Raw genomic sequence first — 24,506 nt, forward strand, 5'->3', positions numbered from 1 at the left:
AAACTATTTAAGTAAGATTTGAATTTCCTAAAATGTTTCTTATATCTATACAAGTAAAATAATCAAGACTCTTGAGAACCAGGGATAGATAACTTAAATGATGACGAAATAAAGAAATCAGTTTTTTATAGGTATCGTTAATGATAATATTTTAGCCAAACAGTTAATCAATTACACAAATAAAAGCTATATTATTTGGGTTCTTGTGTTCAGCAAAAACCGACTTACATGAAGCCTCAAATTGGTAAACCCATATGAAAAACTGCAAATGTTAGAGGATATTATAAATGCATCTTGATCTATTTAATGATAAGATAGTGTAGTTTTTTATGAAAAAAACTTCAACACAAAAAAAAATTTAAAGAGAATTAGTTGACAAGTAGAAACTTTAAAATTCACTTTAATTAAAACTTGAACTGAAACCGTAGGAGTTCTAAACAGGCCAATATCTCTTAAACAAGTCCGCCATTATGATTATCTTAGTCCTGAGTTAAGTATACTTACTGGTCATGACCAAATGAATGATAAAACAAAATAACAAAATTAGGCTAACTTATACAGGTTTAACTTGGGTATTATCTCAAAAGAGAAATACGTGCTCATTTCCTTTCTTTTTTTCGTTATTGATTTGATGAACTATTGTTGATAGTAAAAAATCTATTGTGTTTCAATATAAAAATTGTTGTTTTGTATTATGTGTGTCTTTCGGTATTGAAAGTTTTAGTTTATTTTAAGGTACAGAATGCGGAATCATTGTGGCACTAAAATGATCAAAATGGTAATTTCGTTAATTCATTTTGAAGACGATCCTGCTCAATATTGAAATATACCAATTTCTGTAACTGGATTTAAATTTTCCCTAATTAATCATAGAATAGGATGGAGAAAGACAAATTTTAATTTGCATTTGATATAACAATGTTATCTAATCAAATTATAAAAATAATGAATCTAACTTACCCCTGCCCCTTTTTAAAATCAAACTTGAACTAAGGTGTTGAACGATCAAGAATTTGAAGATGGTCTAGGTTCAATTGTAAACTAATAAACTAATAATAATTAAATAGGTCACGGACCCTTAACTAGCATCACTAGGTAGTTTTAATTAAACGCAAAAGCTTTAGAACAGTTGGCAAACATTATAACTTGATAAAGATTTGGCTTTTTAACAATATAAACATTTTTTGTTATTAAAATAAAAATAAAAATATGTTTTCTACAGTCACCTGAAAAAGTGGCCTTCCACTGATTATAGAACAGAAAGTTGCTAATTGCTATATCTACTTACTTTTGCCGCACACTTTTTGACTTATGCCACACACCAGTGTTCCAGTAAAAAAAAAAACAACGTGCTTTTATTACGCAATACGTGTACGCTTGAAAATAAGTTGGCATCTCTTAAAGATATTGCGACTACGATGTGCTGGTGCATTGTTTTCCATTTGGTTCAATGTTCGGATTTAACCTAACCTTGAAAACGTGTTGTTCAGTGTTTGAAAGAATAAATATTTATATGGCTTATAGTAACTGTAGGAAAAATATAATGTGTAACGCGAGCTACACCTTTCCACACTCGCCAACATTCGTAAACATTTCTCTCGTGTGTTGCAAAGTTCCACTTCGCCTACTAGTTAAAAAATAACTATTGTAGATATTTTAAACATTAAAATCTTACAACCACACAACTTTCCACTTGTCAATAAATAAAAAACTAAATGTCATATAGCTGGTAATTTTATTATAAACTTGGTCTTAACATGGGCCTACATCATACAATTAATAAACAGTAAAAATAACCATATGAAAACTTAAAGCATCTAACAAAGTGGTATCCATTTTATAAAATACTTCCATATATATTTGGAACAGATGAAATATCGTTTAAGAGAGAGGTGAAAGAAGGTAACACGGTGCAACAGTTCTTAGTTTACGTCGGGGTAATCGATGGAGGCATCAGTAGCGCCAGCGGGCAACACGAAGTGGGCCCCGATAAACTTTAACACTCTGATTTACCGATACAACCCTCAGGCAGGGTTTCATTTCCACGTTCGAACCTTTTATTTTCTCTTTGGCTTCTTCTCAGAAACTTTCCTGAGTTTTGTTTCGTCTGTTGTTCAATTTGTATAGCTGAGACTTTCCAATAGATCAATACATCCATCAGTACAAAGATTGTTTTGTTCCCTCGGATTTCATCAGCTGAATACAGTTTGTAGAGTACAATAAACAATTGTAAAGTTATAGCTAAATAATATAAGTATTTAGGCTCGTTAGTCCGTAGTTATCTTTTCTGGTTACTATTTAATCTATAAATTTATTAGGCATAGATTTTGGATAGTGACTTAAGCTGGTCAACCCATTTATATAACTGAAGTAAGAAATTTTCTAAAATTTTATTTTTAATTAGACGTCTAAGTGATTTTGTTCCTCCTTTGTATGCTAGAACTGCGTATTTTGCTTTATTTCAAACTCTGTTAAATTATGGTCTGTTACTGTGGGGTAACTCCACCCACATTCTAATAATTTTAAACCTTCAAAGAAGGCTGTAAGACTGTTGACCAATTCAGGGTTAAGGGACCATTGTAAACCTCTTTTTAAAGCAACAGGTAACCTTACAACTGTATAATTATTAGAGTGTGTTATTTTTGTAAAACAAAATCCTCATTTTTTTAGCTCTAGAAAAAATTTTCACTCATACTGCACAAGGGGAAGATCTGCTTTGGATAGACCCTACACCAGACTAACAACAGTACAGCAAAGCTTTGCTAGTATATCAGTAAAAATAGTAAATTGTTTTGCAAGTGAAATACTTGACATTCCTTGTACTTGGCTAAAACAAAAGTTGATAGTTTGGCTAGCTGACCACCCTTTTTACAGTTTGGATGAATTGTTTGCAGAACACAATTGTAATGGTAAAATTGCTATCTAGTTCTTACTTAGTCCACAGTCAACTGTTACCTAATTTGAATTACTTTGTTTAAGTACCTCACTTTTTGTTTCTGTATACAGTTCTGTGGTTTTCAAAAATGATTTTTAACTATTTATTTTCTTGTTGTCTTTGTTATATTTAGTGAAGATTCCATGTTATAGACCATGTTATACTATCTAGAATCTATGGCCCTTTTTTGGCACCTTTTTTTTTGAAGAGGTCTATTGTAACACCTGTTATTTAATGACCAATACAGATTTGTGATTTATTTACGATTTATGATTTATTAATATTCCTCCATTTTCCCGATATCCACCCTGTGGACTTAATGTTAGAAGAATAAGGTAAATTATTTATCAGCCCTATCCTATTCCTATTAGACCCCTGCCTAAAACAAATTATCTTAAAAAAACCTAAAAAAATATGCATATGCATGGTGTGTAATTAATTGACTACTAGATATTAATGATTTAAGATATTTATAAATCTGAACTTCGATATATATTTGATTTCGGCACGCCAAAACACGAAACCTTTGTACTTAAGGCCAAATGTTTGACAAAGCGTAAACTACAAATTTGTTAGCCTCTAATGAATCACTGATTAAGATCTATATTATGCTTAAAATAAATTATTGAACTATTTTGCCTTATATGCTACAAATTTGCTACATATATCGGTTAAATGAATGTTTATGTCTAAAAACCGATACCAATATAGAACAGGACTTCTGTTATTTCATATTTACGTACATTATTAAAAATGCAAATATAAAAATAAACCTCGGACATTTTCATTGTCAATGTTGGAATGATGTATACATTTTCAGTATCTATTTGTGGCTTAAACGTCCACTGGCTTAAGAGCGTCATTACAACTGTAACTGTCAGAACTTTGCTTTTGAAGGTTAATGATGATTTGTTGAAATCGTAAGTTTATTAATTAATACAGTGTCTACTCAATCAACCTAATCTTTCTTAGTGGCATGTTCCTCACTTTCCTCTAATGTAAGCCAATTTGTCTGTTCTTCATATATCTGGGACGACGAAAATCAGTCCTCTGTATTTTTGTAAGCAAGTGCGCTTGTGTTGTAGATAATGAGATCTTAAAGATAACTATACCGTACATACTAATGGGCTTACATTTACAGTACTAATTTACTATAACTGTACACACATTTGCTTGTTTATTTGTATTACTATTATTCTGCATTTATATCAATGATTTCTTATTACTGTAATAGGAGAAAGGTACGAACCATTAAAACAAAAAAATAAATATCAACAAACAATTATTTGAGCCGTCTATCAGGTGCAACATACATTAAGACAAAAAGTGATGTTACGCAGGAAAACTGAAAACGAACTATAGTTTAACGTTTTGTACTGAATTATATTTAGTGACAGTCCATATGTAATAGTCATACTTTTATTTGTAGAAAACTCTTATTATCATCATAAACATTACTGAAAATAGCCAGAAAAAGCAGGAAAAACTAATGAGCTCGTGTAGGATGTAAATGTTTTTTTTTAATAGTACCTATTTTAATCGTGAAGTACATATATTAGTGCATTTTGTTTAAGACAGATTTGTTAAATTCGTATGGGCCTAAGGGTTTATTAACTAAACGGTCAAGCAAACCTGTTTGGGATTAACTTAATTGCAAACTGTCTTACATCATTATGCAATAACGACGAAATATATTTCAGACTAACTTAAAAAGATTTGTTTTTATGAACAGAGGAACAGTGAGTGAGGAAGCAATTGTTTGTTGTATAAGGCATAAACAATTGAAAAACTAGCATTCCATCTTAATTTATAATACTATGCTTATGGGTTCCCATGTTGGTTGAGAAATATTAATGATATTTCATACTTTGCCTAAAAAAGTTTATAGAAACGACTGGTTTTCCTAATATCCACAAACATGTTTATAATAACACATTTTCTCATTTCAATAGTCTAGCTAGATCATTAAGTGTGAGGAAGCTGGTTAGACAGCCCAGAAGTATATATTTTCTATAGTGGGTATATGTGCTATTTATAGACTACCCCCCAGTACTCACTAATCTAATTAATGGTGAATGTTTCAACCAATTGGTAATGTGATAATATGACATATTTAGTAGTAGTCACCAGCTGTCTCAAGAATTCAAATTCCAAAAACTAGGTTTAAATTTTCTTAAATTTAAATTAAATTTTATTTTTTGATTCTGATGGTTAATTTGCTTTAAAATCTGAACGGAAGAAGGTAAACTAGTAAACCCATATATATTATTGAAGGGGTTTTGACTTTCTACAACCCTACGCCTAACACTTATTTTTATGTTGCATAGTTTAGGAGTTAACTTGCCAAAAGAACAAAAAACACGAGGAAAAATGTATTTTTCTAAATTTACTAACTTTTGATATAAATAACGTAAAAAGCATACAAGATATCGAAGAATAGTAATTTTCAAACATGCTGACAATATATTAAGCTTTCATAATATAGTATATTATTGTAATTCCACTTGGACGCATGGTTTTCGAGATTTCAGCAGAAACCCAAAATGGTATCTTCCACCCTCCCCCCCCTTCCCCACAGAACAAGGGATAGACGCCCCACTTTGCTATGTTTACCTCCTAAACCAAGCTACGGAGCCAGAAATTATGTTCCAAACATTTCCCTCTATACTGTTTTTTGAGCATTCATTGCGTGGAATATTCTGTCTTTAACAGTGCAAGTAATTTTTCACCCTTAATAAATACTTATTTTCAATTAATAAATTAATTTGTGTTCAAACACGTTGTTGAAATGTCTTACTTCATGAAAAAATCATAAAACGTAATAGTAGAAACGTGAGCGGCTCAACTGGATTTCCCTGCTCAAAAATCGATCCTGGTACTAAAATGATCTTAATTAATTATTCTGTGTAAAGTGTGTTTGTGGTTTATATATAAGTAATAGTTTAAAACAGATTCACTGAACTGCTACATTTGCATCTCAATTAATTGCTTAATATAAATTTTCAATTTAATGTCCATAACTTTAAGCCACACGATTTGTTTATAGTAGTTTACGCAACGATTGCGTTAAGATAGTGTTAACGACACTAGTAGAAAATTTAAGGTACGAGCCTTGGCAAGTGCCTTAAAAACTTTTACGAGTGTCGTTAACACTATTTGCGCCAGTGGCGTACACTACTTAACCTACGACAGTGTTTTATTTTCTAAAAAACACTACTCATAACTTCTCATAACCTCTCACTGCCACTGACAGTGATGCAACGAAACATTGTACCAAACACTAATTGCGCCATTCAACAATTAAATCGGTCTGAACAGCTGATTATTTGAAATTCTAATCATTACAATTTTACTTATTCTCTCTCAATCCTTAAACCTCATCGGTACGTTACCTGTGATTTTTATGAGCAAAACTATCCTGTTATGTGAAACTTTTCAATTCTAAGAACTGAATTGAAACGCCTACTTTAAAATACAATCATAGGAAAACGATATTTAGAGCTTTTTTAGACCCTAGAAACAAAATTCATTTGGTGCAAACTTTTAACGGTTACCTAACCAAAGATTGCATAACGTAACGAGATTATACCCGTAACAGCAATCGTATTTTTTAATTAAGATTCGTAATACTGATATACTAAGTTCTGTTTTAACTAGTCCTTAAAACAAAATAAATCCCGTATACTTAATAAGTGGCTTCTCTTTAGAATCTATTTTCCGCCTTCTATAAACAGATTTTTACATTTGAGGTGTTAATGCTTGGTAATAATTTGATTTGACGAACTGTAACCTAAATAATAGTTCAATTCAGGGCCTCGCCCCCTTAGCGTTTGATTTCTTTATAGAGCTTGGTTTCAAAGACACAGTGGTGCAACCAACTTTCTTTATAATGGAATTAAATTTAAATTGTAAGTAAAAAATAACTGATCCTTCAGTTGAATGTTTATTCAAAGTAAACATGACACGATACAAACTGTCTGAATCAAACAATCTTTGATAGAAAAAAAGATTAATTACAAGTTTTGCACGGTCTACTCGTAACAATTTGTTATAAATGATGCAGTTTTTATGTTAAATTATATAATCTTATCGTCCGTATCGTATACCTCCTATCCTAAAAAAAGTAAAATATCTTGGGTAAGATTTTGATTAGTTATGTAATTTAATTAACGTGTGTTATGCATTATTATGTATTTTAATTCAGCATTAACATGTAGATTATGAGAGAATATAAAATTACAGTTTGTGTATCAATGTTACACCGATTTCTTTTACTTTATCCGTATGTAGAAATCATCTTATATCACATAGAAATGCATTTTTTATGATAGGGATGATAAATTCTAAATTTTTAAAGGATTTATTTATATTATATTTAAAATAAATAATAGTATATTTGTAAGGGAAATAGTAACATCGGCTAACTTCATATGTAGGATGATTTAATTTGCAAACTGATAAGAAATTCTAGTGTGGTTTTAAGAACAATGTCAGTAATATTTTAAACACCGACATATCATTGTAATGATCTTTGTAATGATGTGTGACGAGATAAACTGCATGAGGAGTGAATGATGAGGTTGTCAGAGGGATGAGATGAGCTGTAATGAAATTGGATTCAATTTAGAAAATGTGATGGAAGATTTTCTTGTCAGTGAATTTACCAACTTGTCACGATGCGGTTGTGGCTGTCATCCACCAAACAGCTCTGCATATCATATTTTGTCAAGAGCAAAAAATAAATTTGAGATTTATTTATAGCTGCCTGCATTTCTCGTGCTTATTTTAGCATTACACTGCAATCTTCCGTTGAAGTAAGTGACGGTGAAACATTTTTTACATTTTTTGTATTTTAATATTTTGACCACTTGAAAATTGTGAAATTAAATGTGTTCCTTAGTTACGCATACAAGTACTATCGATATAATTTGTTACTATAGTTATATTCTAGTTTTTGAGATCATGGCTATGGAATTACCGTTGATATGAAATGGTGTATCGGTTTTTACAGGTGAAACCATTTAGTGGGTGAAAAAATTTACAGTAGTACTTGAAAATATTTTAAATGACGAAGTCCCATTCAAGGCTTAACTAAATTCCTCGTAGGCTGTGGGATGATTTTCTGGTACGAAGCTTTTATTTGCAGTAAGCGACCATATAACTCCAAGATAGAGATTCTATTTTAAAATCTGATATAGTTTTAAATATGAGTTTAAAACTCTTTTAGCTGTAAACCTACTCATATTTAGACACAATCTTCAATCTTTAGTTGCGGATAAAATATAAAATATACTAATATTTTTTTATCGATACCGTCATATAAATTTATTTTCTTTGTATTTACACGACATTATGATAACGTCTAAAATTATTAAAAACTAAATTTAGGTCCTACTTATCTTTTAAAAGCATAATTTTATATAAAAAATAAAAAAAATGTTTTTTTTTCACTTAGCAGCCACCAAAACAAGTATATAGTGTTGTGTAAATAGTAAAATAACTCCATGTGGTTTACTACAAGAAAAATAAAGCAAGATTGTAACGAAAAGATAAAACTCAGAATACATATGCAATTTGAGATTTTTCAGCGGGTTTGAATTCGATAACCGATACTTTTGTTTATTTAACTTACTGCTATTAATTACCACATTTATATTTTCAAATATTTCACTTAAATGTATTTTTTCTTAATATATTTGAAATATAATGAAAGTATTTCAAATAAATTGAAAAGGTATTCAAATTTACATTTTTAACAATTTTATGAAAAACCGTAGGTCAGTTATAATTATATCAACGTAATCAATAGAAAGTAATTAATGTTAGTCGTTTGGGTAGAAATACGTGAAATATGTGGACGACTAGAAATTGGTTGAATATATGTCCTTGGAAAAGCCTAAAGATGGCTCAATTGTGAGCCGAAACTAGTTGTAACGCAACAATTTGGATTATTAACATAACAGTTATTCAAACCACTTTAATAAATTCTATCTTAATAATCCGTAGGCTACCAGTAATAAAATAATGTGTTTTCGTTTTACTTAGTTAATATCGGAATAATTTAAAATTAAACTCCATGAATAAAAACTCGATAATCTACCTTAGAAAAAAATATGAAAAACATGGATAGAAAGAAAAAACTACAAAAATATTGGTAAATATATAAAATGTTGTATTTATAAGTGTAAGTTATAGAATGGGATTTCCAGCAATAAAGAAAAATATATCAAATGGAAATGTTTTTTTCTGGATTGAAAACTCAGCAAGTTTTATTAGCGCAATTTGCAGGTTTTTTTTTGGGATCTTATGTTGTCTTATGTTTTGATTAATGAATAATTTTTTGTTAAAAATCTCTAGAACGAATTACTAAGTTAACCCCAAGTATGGTTGGATAGTGTATTCGAAAAAGGTAAATTTTTTATAATGACCACACAAAAGGCAAAAAAGAAAACCACCCCACTTAAGAAATACATAATTATAAATATTGTAAAAATAGCTTATTTAATAGTACTACCAGCCGAATTGTGTTAAACAAAATTAATTAATTACAAGATTTTGGTATACAAACATAGTATTAAATGATCAAAGTTTGTGGGATAGTCTATAATTACCTTCAGTACTTGAAATTAAATAAATTTGATCGAGTTGGATGCAGACCAAACTACTATGTATTTATATAATTTTTTAACGAGATGATAATATAATGAATAAGTTAACATATGGTATTATTTAGTTCGATTCTGCTAAATAATGATAGTTGGTGATATAAAAAGACATGCCTTTTTCAATAAACAGAAGATCAAAGGTACATGGTTCAGTTTACTTTCAGTGATCAACACACTAAATGGTAATATCATTAAAAAATTATAGTTAACAGTTACTTCTACTTAGTTAGCATTTTACTTTATATGATGTCACCGTCAAAAACAAGAAAAGTTAAAGGTATTTTCATAAATGTGTATGAGAACAAGGATAAGATGAAACGAATACTAAGAAAATAAAAATAATTTTATTAATGTTAAACCAGTCTTCTAAAGCGTTAAAGCGCTTTTCCGTGAAACGACTTCAGATTCGGTCGAGCCCTCGCAATAATGTCTACTCGGAAGACTAAAGAATTAAACAGGAAATTATTAAGTGACAATATTTTATTCTAAAACTTATATTATCTGTACAATCAACGCATACAATCACCAACAATGTCATCCAGGACTAAATTATATAAAAAAACTAAGCTAGTGAAGAGAGGGGAAGGACGTGCGTGCCGTGTTGCTCAGGAGGTTCGGGGTTGAAAAAGTTTCGTTGTTCGTTTGGATCGACCCCTTCAAATGCGGAAAGCTTTAGATGTCTGGTTGTAAAATAAATTCAGTTGTTGTTTAACTAAGCTAAATTTATTGAGTTTTATCGTGGACGGTATCCTCTGCCGATACGGTGGTAGTGGGGTAGACGGGAACCGCGGTACGGGGGGCGGGTAAGGCCGGGACGTTGCCCGCGGCCAGGGTAGGGGTAGAATCCGTTGAGCACGCTCTCCAGGGTAGGGGCGGGACACACAAGCTCGGGGGTGGCGTCAGCGCAGTACTCTGCCACTACGTAGGCCGGTGATGCAGTCATCACCTGCAGGTTCTGTACTCCGACTGTGAGGAAGAAGCCACGGTTAGGCAGCTCGACGCTCCTCAGCTGCAGGTTCTCGATGAGGTAGAGACCGTATCTGGTGAGGTACCGAGACGTCGGTTCCAGGGGAGGAATTGCTTCAGCAGGACTGGTAGAGTATCCGGTGTCTACTCCGGGGGAATCCACCCCCACAGCGATAATGTTACTCGCGCATTGCACCAAGAACTCCGCAGCCTCTGAAACAAACGGAATACAAAGAATGCTATGGTAATCACTAGGAGGTGAATAGTTGCTCCTTTGAACATGTTTGAGCATTCCGTCTCATGAAAAAATATGGTGCTATTTGGGGGTTGGATAGAATATGAATAGACGATGTCTGGCCCAAATCTATCCAGGTAATTGCGCGAGGGACAGTAAATATCACAAACAAGAATGCATCCTAGGTGGGACGCGATCATATTCATTGGATTTCACATCATATGCATTGCGTGCAGTGAAATGTTTGTAAAGCAAACACAACAAGTTACGTCAGATGCATGAAAAACAATCTATATAGTCTCAATTGATATGATTACCCGATTTGCTACCTTCAATTTTTTAAGTCTATAGTCAACGCCGTAAAAATGTGTACAAATTCACACATACAATTTGTTTAAGGTAGAATATCCAAATTTATATTTTCATTCCAAAATAATACGTACATCAGCGTAGAGCTTAAAGAAAGAACATATTTTTTCAAGAAAATGATAACTAACCAGCTGTTCACTATAAAAAAAAAAAATCTGACAGAAAAAATACATCTGAACATGTTATAAGTCAATGCCGTTTCTGTGATAGTTTCGTCCGGCAAATTGTGTTTCGGTGTAAATTACTCACGGTGTATGAACGAATTTCGTTTATTCAGCTAGGATAGGACCTTAAAATGTAAAATTTGTCATCAAAATATGCAGCAAAAATTTGAAAATACCCAATAGTAAAAAAAGTTTTAGCTTTGCTACAAAACAAAATGCTGTTAAACAAAAATCATACATTAAGGGGAAAATAATTTTATCATAGAAAAAAACAATGAAAATGATATATCCCCCTCTCTTTAGGCCTACAATTTTATGCAATAGCAACAATGTTTATTGCGTCAATAAATAGCACTTTTTATGTTGCACTCAGCTGCATGTGCTTAGTAAGCTTACCATTGTAACTAAAAAAATACAAATACATATACGAGAATTAATAGACTAGATTAAACTCTATGTCATTTGACTTTCTAGTGGAAACTTATTTTAAAAGAATATCATCAATATGTGTCAATGCAAAAGTGTATATTTTGTTTGAGATACGATTCACTTGAATTCTCACTCCACCTCGCATGTACGAACTCGTGTAATAAAAACAAACATCTTTCCAGTTTCCTGTTGGATAAACATTTCCATTAAAAGTCGTGCATCTCAATAATATTTGTGATGGTGTAAATTCTGATCAATCATTTTAGCATTAGCATTAAAGTGATCATTTAGTTGTGTTTTAAATTACTTAGTTTGCTCAGTTTCGAAATTACCAAAACGACTAATATTGTATACATGAATCAAACAGCCCCGTTATCGGAATAAAACAGATAGCAAAATAATTATTTATCATTTCTTTGGCTTGCTACTTTGAAAAATAATAATATTAAACTCGTTTATGAAATCACTTTTCCAAATTATATGATTATAGACTTTCCATCTTCATGTAAAAGTTGTCACAAAGTCTTTAATCAAAATCGTCGTAGTTGATGTGAGCCACCGACAGATAGTGCTGATCTGAGTAACTAATTTCTATCTTTGATATCAAATTGATCAGCCTTGACACCTTTAATATGTTTACTATAAAACATCTACTTACGTATGCCAGTGTGTGTCATTTGTTGTTGATATTATTCATGCTGTACATGTTTCTAGCATACCACGGCTCATCTTCATCAGCATTCTTGTATGTAAAAATTGTCACATCTAAAGATGATGGTCGACTATTTACAGGAACCACACAGACACACATATAGAAACATAGAACGTTTTAGCGTGCTATTTACAAGTGTTTGCGTAGCGTACGCTCAATTAGATAAAACTTTCCGGACGACATTTGTAGGCCTACTGAGGAACACGAACACAAAATTTTACAAACAAGAATGCTGCTGAAGATGAGCCGTGTTTAGGATCGAAACATGTAGAGCATGAATAATATTTACAATAATTGACACCTTCTGCCATACGTAAGTGGATTATTATCCATAGTAAGCAAACTAATTTCTGTCAAATAAGTAAACGTCTTTACTCAGTTAAAGTGATGGAATGACTTATTGTGTCACTTTTCAACTTGGTCACCGAAAAAAAATTGGAAGGAAACATAATATAAGTCACTAGCGCATTCTGAGAGTAGTTCACATAACTATGTTATGTGAAGTAACGTAGTAGAAGAAAGTAGTAGAAGTAATATGTGAAGTTTTTAGTGAGAGTAGTTCACATAACAAATTGCGACAGCTGGTCCATATACAGGGTGTCCCGGAACTCTCTACCAATATTTTAGGGCATTGATTCTGGGTAAGAAACATACCTAAATATCACATTTCAATTGTCCGGAAGTCCTTAGTTACTCACACAGCCGCCATTTTTTTTTTCCAGTTATTATTTTTTTCTAAATATTGGTTAAAAATACGAAATAGAAACTTTGCACAAACATTTATGACAACTAGACAAAGCTACCAAAAGATTATCACGATTTTTCAAATTCATAAAACAAAATAGCGGCCATTTAAAATTTTTGTAAAATTAATGGTTTTTGAATTATTTAAGAAAGAAAATTTTAAATGGCCGCCATTTTTTTTATGAATTTGAAAAATCTTCATAATTTTTTTGCAGCTTTGTCTAGTTGTCATAAATGTTTGTGCAAAGTTTCCATTTCGTATGTTTAACCATACTTTAGAAAAACATTAATAACTGAAAAAAAAAAACAAAATGGCGGCTGTGTGAGTAACTAAGGACTTCCGGACAATTTAAATATGATATTTAGGTATGTTTCTTACCCAGGATCAATGCCCTAAAATATTGGTAGAGAGTTCCGGGACACCCTGTAGATGTGCTGTCTACTTCAGTATCCAATAGTCTATGAATCAACATTAGAATGAAAGACAAAATTATTCGTGTGAATAAGAAGTTATATGAATCGAAACCGGTACCATTTCAAAGATTTGGGATCAGATAAGAAATCCATCAGGTAAGAAATCTAAGCCAGCTAAGATCAGTGATTTAGAGGCTTGAATTAACCGACATTACACTACAATATACATTGATGCAATATAAATGTATATATATATATATAATATAATAATAATAATATTATATAATATATAATAAAATATATATAATATATATATAAATAATATATATATATATAAACGCAATCAAAGCGCTTCTAACAGCCTACCGAGAGACACTCCAGGCCAGCTGTATTGTAGCGGCAACAGTAGATCCAGTAGCGAGTCATCTCCGAAGTACCTTCTGGCGTCGTCGTAACGGTAACTCCAGCCGAAGTCGAACAGCACAATCGCTCTCTCAGGCAGCGGTCCGTTCTCGCAAATCCATTCTTCGATGTCTTCCACTGTCACTTCATAGTCTCGTACTTTGGCCGCCTTGGCCGACACGTCTATCTTAATACCTGGGAAAAACTGAATGTTTAAGTGACATGTATTTTTCACTAGTTGTAAAATTTTATATGAAATTAAATTTTTATGATTTTGTTACAAGGAACAGATTTTTTACTTTGGCTAAAAAATTTAATGTATGAAATAAATCTTTTAGTCTTTTGATATTTAAAAACTGCTGACACAATGTTCTTTTTAACAGTTGCTCGAACTTGTTGTTGCCCTAAGCCTGTGGCATTGATTATGTTTTGTAAGGAAACTGTACAAACCTTGGTCCTGTTACTATCTACCGTCGATATGTTGCTAGACAACTTTATAAATTGATATGAGAGCCCAATGACAAATAACATCATGGTCTGGTAACGATCTGGTTTGGGATAGAACTTGTATAATATTGTGATATCAATATTTAGTTGCTGTCAGAAGGAACATAATTATTAAAAAAGTATTTTGTAAGCAAATATTTCCATCTTAAGACGAATTCTCATAGTTTCAAAGAATATTCAAGCAAATAATCTGATTGATTATTTAGTGTTTAAAAGCACGAGCTTTTATGGGGCTGACAAAACTTCTTAAAGATTAAAATTAAGGTTAATCAATTAAAATGTTTACTACAAAAAGCTAAAAGATCAGGATTGGAATAACTATTTAACATTTTAATGAACGCGTATGTATTTTTCTTTTAATTAAAAGTTTCTAATTAATTTATACTGAAAAAGTTTTAATTATAAAATCATATATTTAATCTAGATTAGAATGATTTTTTTTACGGGACATTATTGTTATTTGGATTTTATGAAGATTGTTTTACACGTTTTATTTTCCCAATGAACTAAGTAGTATGTAACTGTATAAAACAGAATTAAATATTTTTTACTTTAAATCATCCTCAATATAATAAAGGAATACACTTATATAAATGATTGATTATACAATAAAACCTACCAAACAAAATTTTAAATCCAAGGTTTTGTCATACTCTGTGCTTATTAAGCACAGCAAATTATATTTTTTAATTTTTAAGCGTGTCATATTTTTTTAGTTTTGAATTTCATCTTGTTATTTATTAAATTGAATTCAATTAAATGCCTCTCCAGATATTGTTCAAGAACTTTTGTTAAAGGTTGTTTATCTACGAACTCAAAAGAAAAGAAATCCTTATACATAGAAATATACGTTGTTTATAAATCTTGTTTTGTTTAAATTAAACTGTAAAGGATTTAAATCCATAAAAGTTATCCAAATTCTTCGCGAAAAAAGGTAGACACATTTGATGACGGTCTTAAAGCGACTTAAGTATATTTATAAATTAAATTTAAGTATATTATAAAGTAAGTATATCCTATTTATATTTCCGTAAGACAAACAAATGTGTCTTCATCTTTACGCAAAGAATAAGGATTTTTTATCGCTTCGTTATTTATGAATATTGTTTTATATAAAAAGTGAATCATTAAAAACAATTGAATGCGATAGGCAAATAACAATTAGTTTCAAATATAGGGTACTTCATTGTACTCTCACACAAAACATGCATGGTAATTGACCAACGCAGCATGCAGCCTAACCCAGCGATTAGCTGAGTCAAAAACTTAAAAAGTATACCAGCTTGACCAATTTAATTATTACCATATTTTATAACAATGAGGTTATGTTGGAATGTATCGCCTAATTTTAGCCTATGTTTAAACTAGTTACAATATTCGTTACTCATTATTATATGAGTGACTGTTTATTTTTTTATTTTTTAATACACGATAAACCATTGTTTATATCAACTAATAATATTAAAAACCTATAAATGAAGGGTTTGGGCTGTATTGGGCTTAAACACATTGAACTATCTAAGGAGTTACTCAATTCAAGAAGGTTTATTATTTATCAAAAGGCAATTTGATAATAAACCATTCATATATTTTAGTATTGAAATTTTAGGGTTATAATAAATATTTAATCAACCTTTAATCGAATAATGTTATTGACCTTTATTTAACATGTATACAAAATTATACATGCTGTATGAATTCCATTACTCAAGTACACACGTACCTATCACGATGATAAATAAAAGAGTTAAAATTATGAAAATAAAAGCAGTATAAAAGCCTGATTAAAACAGAAAAAAGCGAAAGTATTTTTATTTAAAAGAGACGTGCGTAAGGTATTAACTCGTAGTAGGATTAATCAATGTGAGCTATTTGTCATCATGCCCATAAAGATCAAGTCAGCAGTGATAAATTTGTAAACAAGACCGGCTGGAGTTTTTTAAAAACAAGATAAAGTAGTATTTATAATGTATATTCCAATATCAGATCACGAATTAACTGAAAAAAACGGTACCCGGAAAACCTTTTTGAAATTAGAGCTTGTTAATGTTTGTTTGCTAATGTATGCTGACAAAAGATGAATACAAAATTCAAACATAGTGTTCAATCAATAAAAAAAATAAACTTTCCTGTATCAGGCAAGTTAATGTTAATAGGTAAACATAAAAAAATACTTAAGTTCCTTAAATGATTTTAAGCTGCATATTGAATAGAGGTTTATGATAAAGTCAGCATTATAAATATTTTAATCTATAATGAATTAAAAAATAGATATATATTTCTTTATACTGTTAAATAAAAGTAAATGTTTTACGAAAAGCGGATATAAATTTTAAATAGCCACATCATCAGTCGAAGCCATCTTGAGTCCACGTCACCATCCCTTTTAAATTCAATCACATAAAACTCCATTGCTAATCCACAATGAGACCAAGTTCCCCAAACCCCAATGTCCGTCACCAAGGTCAATGTCCCTAGGTAGATCCATTAAGCACGACCATGAAGGGTTATGATCCAACACCATATGTTCGCGATGATCCAAATCCACTATCCTTATCTACTTACCCGGCACCAGGAAGAAGTCACAAAATCCTATCTCCCCAACGCGGTATCCGTCCACGTGAAACCGTCCCGGCATATCCACATGGGTACCGACTTCATCTGCGGAGAAGTAGCGATTAACGGTGATATTGAGAGGATCTAGGAGGATGTCCAGTAGGTCCTCCTCGGGCGTGATGATGAAGGGCTCGAAGTTAGGGATGACCCTGGCCCTGTGGGAGAACGTGTACGACAGGAGTGCTGACGAGTAGGCACAGTCCGTCGCGCCCTCACCGGATTTTGCCAAAAACAGAAGACATGACAGGAACAAGACAGCACGCATGATTCCCATAGTCTTCTATCGTTCCCGTATGCATCTCTGACACAGAAAAGAATTATGCTCCCCTCAATTGCGGTCGTAAATAACCTATTTTATCTCCGCTTGGCGTTTATGTTCTGATAACGCCGCGGAGTATTTCATTGGCAAAGCAAAGGCTCGGCCAGTTGTAATTCTTGATTGTTTGCTGTTCAGAGGAGCTACCACCTTTCTCTCAAGTAGAGAATTGATTGTGAATTTTAAATACAAATCTGCATACTTAATAATTCTGGTAATGAAATAACTAGCCAAAATATAAGCCAAATTCTAACAAGACATGAAAAATTTGTCGAAAATATAATTTATGCAAATATAAACTGGAATCCTTCATAATACAATCCTAATGAAGATGAAAATCGTACGGTATAGGGTATATATTATTTTGAAAACACCACATCAATTACTGTATACAACAGTAATAAACGATAGATCAATAGTACGGTAAGACTCCGAAAATAGTGCAATGCAAATATACCTAGACAAATAAGCGATTAACAAACCCAACAACGTATACACAATAATAAAAAATAGTAAAACAATGTTATACTTTACTGTTTAAATATCAAAATTCAATAACGGTTAATTTTTGCGATGTAGAGGATTGTTTGTTTTTGTAGGTTTACAAACTGTAAACACACACTGGAATAGATTTATTGGTTTTAAAATTGAATCATTGTTAAACGTTTTATGTATTATTTAATAGCCTTCAAGCTAAAATCGTAATCCCGTACTTAAAATAAATTTGTCTGGTTTATTTTTACGTTTTGTGCCGACATATTTTGAATTTAAAATGTACCATCATTACTATGCATTCATTTTTATTCACCAATCGTTCATTAATTGACACACTTATCATTCACTATGCAAGCATGATCTAAAGCAAAATTAATTACTTGTTAATCATTAACACGTTTTAAAATAAAATTAAAATCATAAATATAAATTGAAATAAGTAAAATATCGATTCCAAGGGAGTTGCTCATACTCCGTAAATTGATATTTTGAATGTTGTGTTTAATATTTAATTTAGCTGGACAGTCGATAGTTTATCACTAATCAATTAGTAGAGTACTTTTAGTAGATGACATTTTTCTTCAATCTATGCCTTATTAATTCTTTTTCTTATATATTTTAAAATAATAATAGCTATCTTACCTCAGTAAAGCATGTTTTTAAGTGCTGTTCCTGTCATATGATATATCTGCAAATATAAAGCAATTTTTACTAAGCCTAATAATTATTATTATTTATACAGCTTTGCATTAAGGAGTCAAAAATGAAGCTGAAACATAATAATCTTGTCATTCGAATAACACATTGCGTCTACATAAGACACAGATTTTAAAGTAAAATTATGTGGTCTTCGAAAATATATCATTCATGCGTACAATTTCATTATATCAAAGTAAAACATAGTAATTTATTTCCTTTATATAAATTAGGTTTAGTGCTATAAAGGCTGATAGTTATTACATTAAAATATCCTGCCATAAGACAATATCTACATGATATTCAGAATACTGATGTTTAAAACAAAAACCACTTTATGATAAGTGAGTTACAATACGAGTATATAGCGATGGTTATTCTGGAAGTGTATCATAGGTTAAAATGTAGAGTTGACATGTTTAAAAATTAATTTTGAAATTCGCTCTAGCAAAACATAAATTATAACATAAATCAACTAATTACAAAATCAAATTTCTGAGCCAAATCAATTTAGCTGTAATATACCATATATATATTATTTGTATGGACTTACTATCCAAGGAATGCAGATTTATTGATAATTTTATAAACAATTGAAGTATAATTTAATGGGGAAAAATAAAATCTGAACATATATCAAACGTGAATAGATTTTGTAGATCTGCAGATAAAAAAAATCTATATTCCCCAGTGTAAAAGTTCAGGAATTTTGAAAGGAAATACTTTTATTCCTAGCCACAGATTGATTTCAAATTATTTTAACTTAATTGTATAAAAAAAATTGAGATAAAAAAAACTAAACGCTTGAGAGAAAAAATGTTTTGACATTCCAAAAAAGAGCAATGGATACTTTTAAATGATAAAAGGTTTTTCTTCAAACAAATATAAAATAATGATAACTTACTACATAATTATTTTAAAATACTAAGTATGGTTTGATTCTTTCGGTGCAACCATATGCACTATATTCAGTACACGTGTATGAAAGGAGCTCAATTGAAAGTACATAGTTCACTGGAATTATAGTATATTATGGTATTATTCCGGAAAATATACCAAAGTCACGCGAGACAAAGTCGAGTGTGGGATTGCTCTACGAATCCGGTAAATGCATTTTTTGGAATTCATTCGCCATACTTGCCTAAACTTACCTAAAAAAGAAAAATTGTAAAAATCTGCTATATATTTCCACTGCCTAAAGAACTAACAATAACTACTCGCAAGCTCTAAGAGGTTATGTTTTTGTTTATAATCACTCATTGTCAAATATAATCAGCTGGTGTCCAGAAAAAACTCATTATGTACAGTAGGAATGAAACCCCATTTGATTAATCAGGCGACAAACAGCTGTTATTCGGACTAAATTATTGCTAGGGAAGTTTGTTTTAACATTGTAGCAGGTTGAAAAAGTAATTTTATAATAAGACAGTAGTGTATATGTAAAGTAATACTGACCTTGGTTTTATCACCAACGTCATCCCGTCTGTCAAGCAGCTTGGGAAGATGATGAGGGACGTACGCATCGTAGTGGAGTAACTGGCTTCTTATCAGACCACTTGGGTACATACGTTATCAGCACTGCAATACTCGTCTCCATCTCTTGGTTGACGTATTGTACCACTTTCCACCATTTTATGGTATCCAGGTTGATTTGAACGCGTGCGACGCAAATTCAGTCCTAGTTACCGAGTTATTTTGAGATGAAGAAATATAAGTGTTGAAAAGTTAGTGTATTCAAATGTCTTGTGATCTATTTGTTCTTTACAATACAATTAGATTGGATATTTATATTTTCTTTAAGACCAGTCACACCTAATTCAAAGTAGTTTTTTTAGCCTGTATTTAGTTTGCATTAAAACCAATAATCTCGTGCTAGTCACTTTTTTTCCGAATGTTTGTTTGCACTGTATGATTGTGCAAAAGCTCTGTTGTTCGGTATTTTGGTACACCTTTCTTGACAATTATCTGGTAACTAGTTCAACATATAATAACTTTAGGATCCAAAGGAACATGAATTAAGCTAAGGTCTTTATTTTGTTTTGTATTTTTTTGTATTGCCAACTGTGGACAGTACACATTCATTTAAAATCAAAGAGATATGTAATCAAGAATTCAACGTATTACAGTATAGCAGTTAAGTATATTTAAAAAAAATACCTATTGTTTTAAAAGAAAATTTAAACTTATTATCCTTTGGTTAATTGTTAAAAAAGCTTTTGTTGAATTTATTAAGAGAAGTGCATTGTTATTTTGCACGGACGTATACTGTAAACAAAGTAGTTAAACAACATGTTGTTATGACTTACTATCCAAATAACCCAACCTAACAATTTGCGTTTTATGTTTACACTCACTTGTGTTTTATTTCCAATTCCCTTATATGTTTCTGTTTTAACACTAGCAGTTTATTTGTTACATTCATTAAATAACTAGAAGCAGTGCATGATTATGGTTTGTAGTTTAAATGGCGTTAATATAGCTAAGAAGAAAAGTAATATGTCGCTGTATATTTGTATTAGTAACTACTAAAAGTTATCTATTTTGATATGAGTTATCTGATTGATATACGAAAATGCTAAAGAAACTCAGGAATGTTAACCAGAAGATATTAAGTCACCTTAAAACTATTCAAAAGTTTGTATTTTCATCGACAGCAGATATTCATTCCATGTTGTTCACAGTTGAGCAGCTGTTCCCATAAAACACGTAAAGTTAATGCTGAAAGGATTTGCCCAATGCAGTGTATAAATTGTGGCGGGACATGCATATGTTATTTAACAGTAGACCCTACTTAAACCAATATTTAATTTAATTTCCCTTTTAAGATCAATTTATAACTACTAATATATTATTTCTAAACAAGTTACAAGTCCGCCTAACAAAGATAGTACATAACAATACTACCACTAAAATGAAGTTCAAATATAACTTTTTCCTACAGTTACCTAACAATGTACATGTTCTCTCACTGATTTGAGAAAGCAAAGTGGCCAATTCGCTCATCAGTGAGACAATGTTAACATTGTCTCACTCCAGATTTGCAACGTCAAGGTACGAAATAGTGAGCGCGTAACATGCAGGCAACGTCGTATGCGCGCGAAATACGTTGGCAGCACTGGCTGTAAATCAGCTGGTCAGCTGTTGTACTGTTGTATTTGTCACTTCACATTAAATGTTATATTAAAAGTTCACTTCTGTGTAAAAATAGGTTATGTTTCTTCACCAATTTATTTGTTTTATGGTAACTGTAGGAAAAGTATAATGTGCAACTCGAGTTCAAAGTACAATTGCCTCACTCGAGAAACCATTCCTCACTCGCCTACGGCTCGTGAGTAAGGATTTTCTCTCGAGTGAGTCAATTGCTCACTTTTCTCACTAGTTGCACAAATAACTATGTACCAAATTAGGCATAGGAAACTAAAGTATCTTAAATGAAAAACCTTGCTATAGGCATATATTGCTCACAATATCGTCCACGTCAACCAGTTCCGAATGAAATCATCACCACTCAATTTTCAACGCTGTCATTACTAATTGGTATCTGGTAATTTAATCGACGATCAGTCCTCAACATCGTCACTGACACTAAGTCCCCGGAATCGTCATCGACGGGTAGTCTTTCATTTTGTCACCGATGATCAAACCTTCACCATCACTGACGCTCAGCTCTTGACGTCATCATCTACGGTCTTTTTTCGTTGTCGTTAAGACCACTTAGTCCCCAAAATAGTCCCTCAAGTCCTCATAAAAGCTCAGCCCTCAATATTATCACTGCCCCGAAAACATACCTATCAGTAATCGATGCGCATTTTCTAATGTCGTTATTGTAACTCAGTGACAAACATCATCATCGACGCACAGTCCCAAAAATATATATTTAAGTCCTGTTTTTTTATTCAAAATTGAAGTTCCGTTCCTAGTGTTCCCTAATATTTATTTTCCAATCGCAGTGTTAACCTTAATCCTAAATTGCCTACATAATACTTAGTCAATAATGTTGTCCTAAATTTTGTTCCCTAATGTTATCTTTAATGCTTCGTTAGTTACACTCTTGCGAAATTCAGTTCTCAGTTAGGGTTACTAGCCTAGTGGTTAGCGACTCGGACATCGATGCGGGAAAGACGTAGTTATAATGGGGCTATGACCAGTTTACTATAAAACCGTTAGAGTGGACTTAAATCTATGCTACTGGCGTTGACACAAGCGACAAACTATAACTTCATTTTAATAACCAATAAAAAAAAATGTAATGCAATGTGTTTACTTTTTGTGTAACCTAGCCTTTTAGATACCGTAGCATGAAATGTATTTATAAGCATAGTGTGCTTGAAAGTATACGTTGTAAAATAGATTGAAATCGGCTGATTGCCAATAACAATATGGCAAACGCTTCAAAATGCAAATTACTGCAATAATAGTTAAGATTGGCTTAAGCTTTTTTTGATACATCAAAGCAACATAATAAAAAATGCACATATAACCATTATAGATATATTTGTTAGATTAAAAGCCAATTCGGTACTATGTTAGGCAACTAACCGTTAGGTATTTTAACATACAATTGATAAAATGTTATATCAAATCTTTTACACATCTCACTACTTCAGAGACTAACACTGTATCCATTAAATGTTGTATTACAAGGTTAAGTCGGTTAAGTTAACGCTATAACGCTTTTGTTTGTATCACACTGTATACCATACAATAGCTTTAAGTTTGCTGTAAGCTAGGACTGAATACCGAAAACTGACAACCCTTAGGGTGTGTTATGGTAAGCTGACGTTTAGATAAGGAAACGATTAAGCTAATATTGTCATTTCTCTCATACATGATGACACTAGTTTATATCCATAATGTAACTTCCACGAACACAAGCCTTGAGGTGGTGCTTTTGTTTAGCATTGTGTTTCTATCACAGAGCTGATCAAAATATGATTGCCAACAAGATTTTCTTGAGATGTTTGAAAGGCGACATACATAGATGATATAAAATATCAAGTAAATACCTAGGATTCCCGATTCCTTGTTATTATTTCATTACTTATTACTACAAACACAAAACATCAATGGTTTCGAATACTAGATAAATAAGTATTGATTATGATACAGTCAAAACGCTATTTTGAGGTACGATGACATTTTATATTTTATTTATTTGTTTCTTCATTTTGGCTTTGACATATAGTATGGAAACATATTTTTCCTACAGTTACCTAACAATGTAAATGTTCTCTCGCTAATTTGAGAAAGCAAAGTGGCTAATTTGCTCATCAGTGAGACAATGTTAACATTGTCTCACTCTAATTACTTTGTCTCACTCCAGATTTGTAACGTGAAGACAAGAAATAGTGAGCGCGTAACATGCAGACAAGGTCGTATGCGCGAAATACGTTGGCAGCACTGGCTGCAAATCGGCTGGTCAGCTGTTGTACTGTTGTATCAATAAATGTCATATTCAAAGTTCCCTTCTGTGTAAAAATATGTTACGTTCCTTTACTAATTTATTTGTTTTATGGTAACTGTAGGAAAAATATAATGTGCAACTCGAGTGCAAAGTGCAATTGCTCACTAGTTGCACAAATAACTATTTCCCCCTAGAACGCTAAGTACGTGCCGGGATTGTCTTTCACATTACTTCTTGCTAGACCTATGGGGTGTGGCAATATCACATTTAAAATCCATTTGAGTTTGGTGGGATGTGAACCATATAATGTGTAAAATCGGATAACATCAACCATATATGTTGTATTGCTAATTTATTTGGTAAAATTACTCTTAAGTAGTTAGATGTTATAACTTTTAAGTGTATGGACATTTATATCTGGAGTATATTTATGGTCC

General features: G+C 31.7%; 1 protein-coding gene across 1 annotated transcript; it reads right to left on the reverse strand.

Annotated features, from left to right (window-relative positions):
* Window positions 1-9,925: 9,925 nt before the first annotated feature.
* On the reverse strand, window positions 9,926-18,637 carry LOC128992458 (uncharacterized). Its single transcript, XM_054416036.1, has 4 exons — window positions 18,612-18,637; window positions 17,108-17,459; window positions 14,000-14,230; window positions 9,926-10,779 (listed from the first exon to the last, which is right to left on the reverse strand). Exons 2-4 carry the CDS (start codon window positions 17,430-17,432, stop codon window positions 10,334-10,336), a joined length of 1,002 nt encoding a protein of 333 aa, XP_054272011.1. The 5' UTR covers window positions 17,433-17,459; window positions 18,612-18,637; the 3' UTR covers window positions 9,926-10,333.
* Between the last annotated feature and the right edge of the window lie 5,869 nt (window positions 18,638-24,506).

This window comes from Macrosteles quadrilineatus, unplaced genomic scaffold (assembly GCF_028750875.1).
Source record: "Macrosteles quadrilineatus isolate MER2022 unplaced genomic scaffold, UCM_ALF_1.0 Scaffold_4__1_contigs__length_99947679, whole genome shotgun sequence".
Taxonomy (NCBI): Eukaryota; Metazoa; Arthropoda; class Insecta; order Hemiptera; family Cicadellidae; genus Macrosteles; species Macrosteles quadrilineatus.

What these genes read in the sequence shown, in the direction of transcription:
- LOC128992458 (XM_054416036.1), bottom strand. Translation starts at nt 17,432, where the DNA reads ATGGGAATCATGCGTGCTGTCTTGTTCCTGTCATGTCTTCTGTTTTTG. An exon ending in TGACTTCTTCCTGGTGCCGG is followed by an intron (nt 14,231 to 17,107) that starts GTAAGTAGATAA and finishes AGTTTTTCCCAG; the next exon opens with GTATTAAGATAGACGTGTCG. An exon ending in CTGGCCTGGAGTGTCTCTCG is followed by an intron (nt 10,780 to 13,999) that starts GTAGGCTGTTAG and finishes CGTTTGTTTCAG; the next exon opens with AGGCTGCGGAGTTCTTGGTG.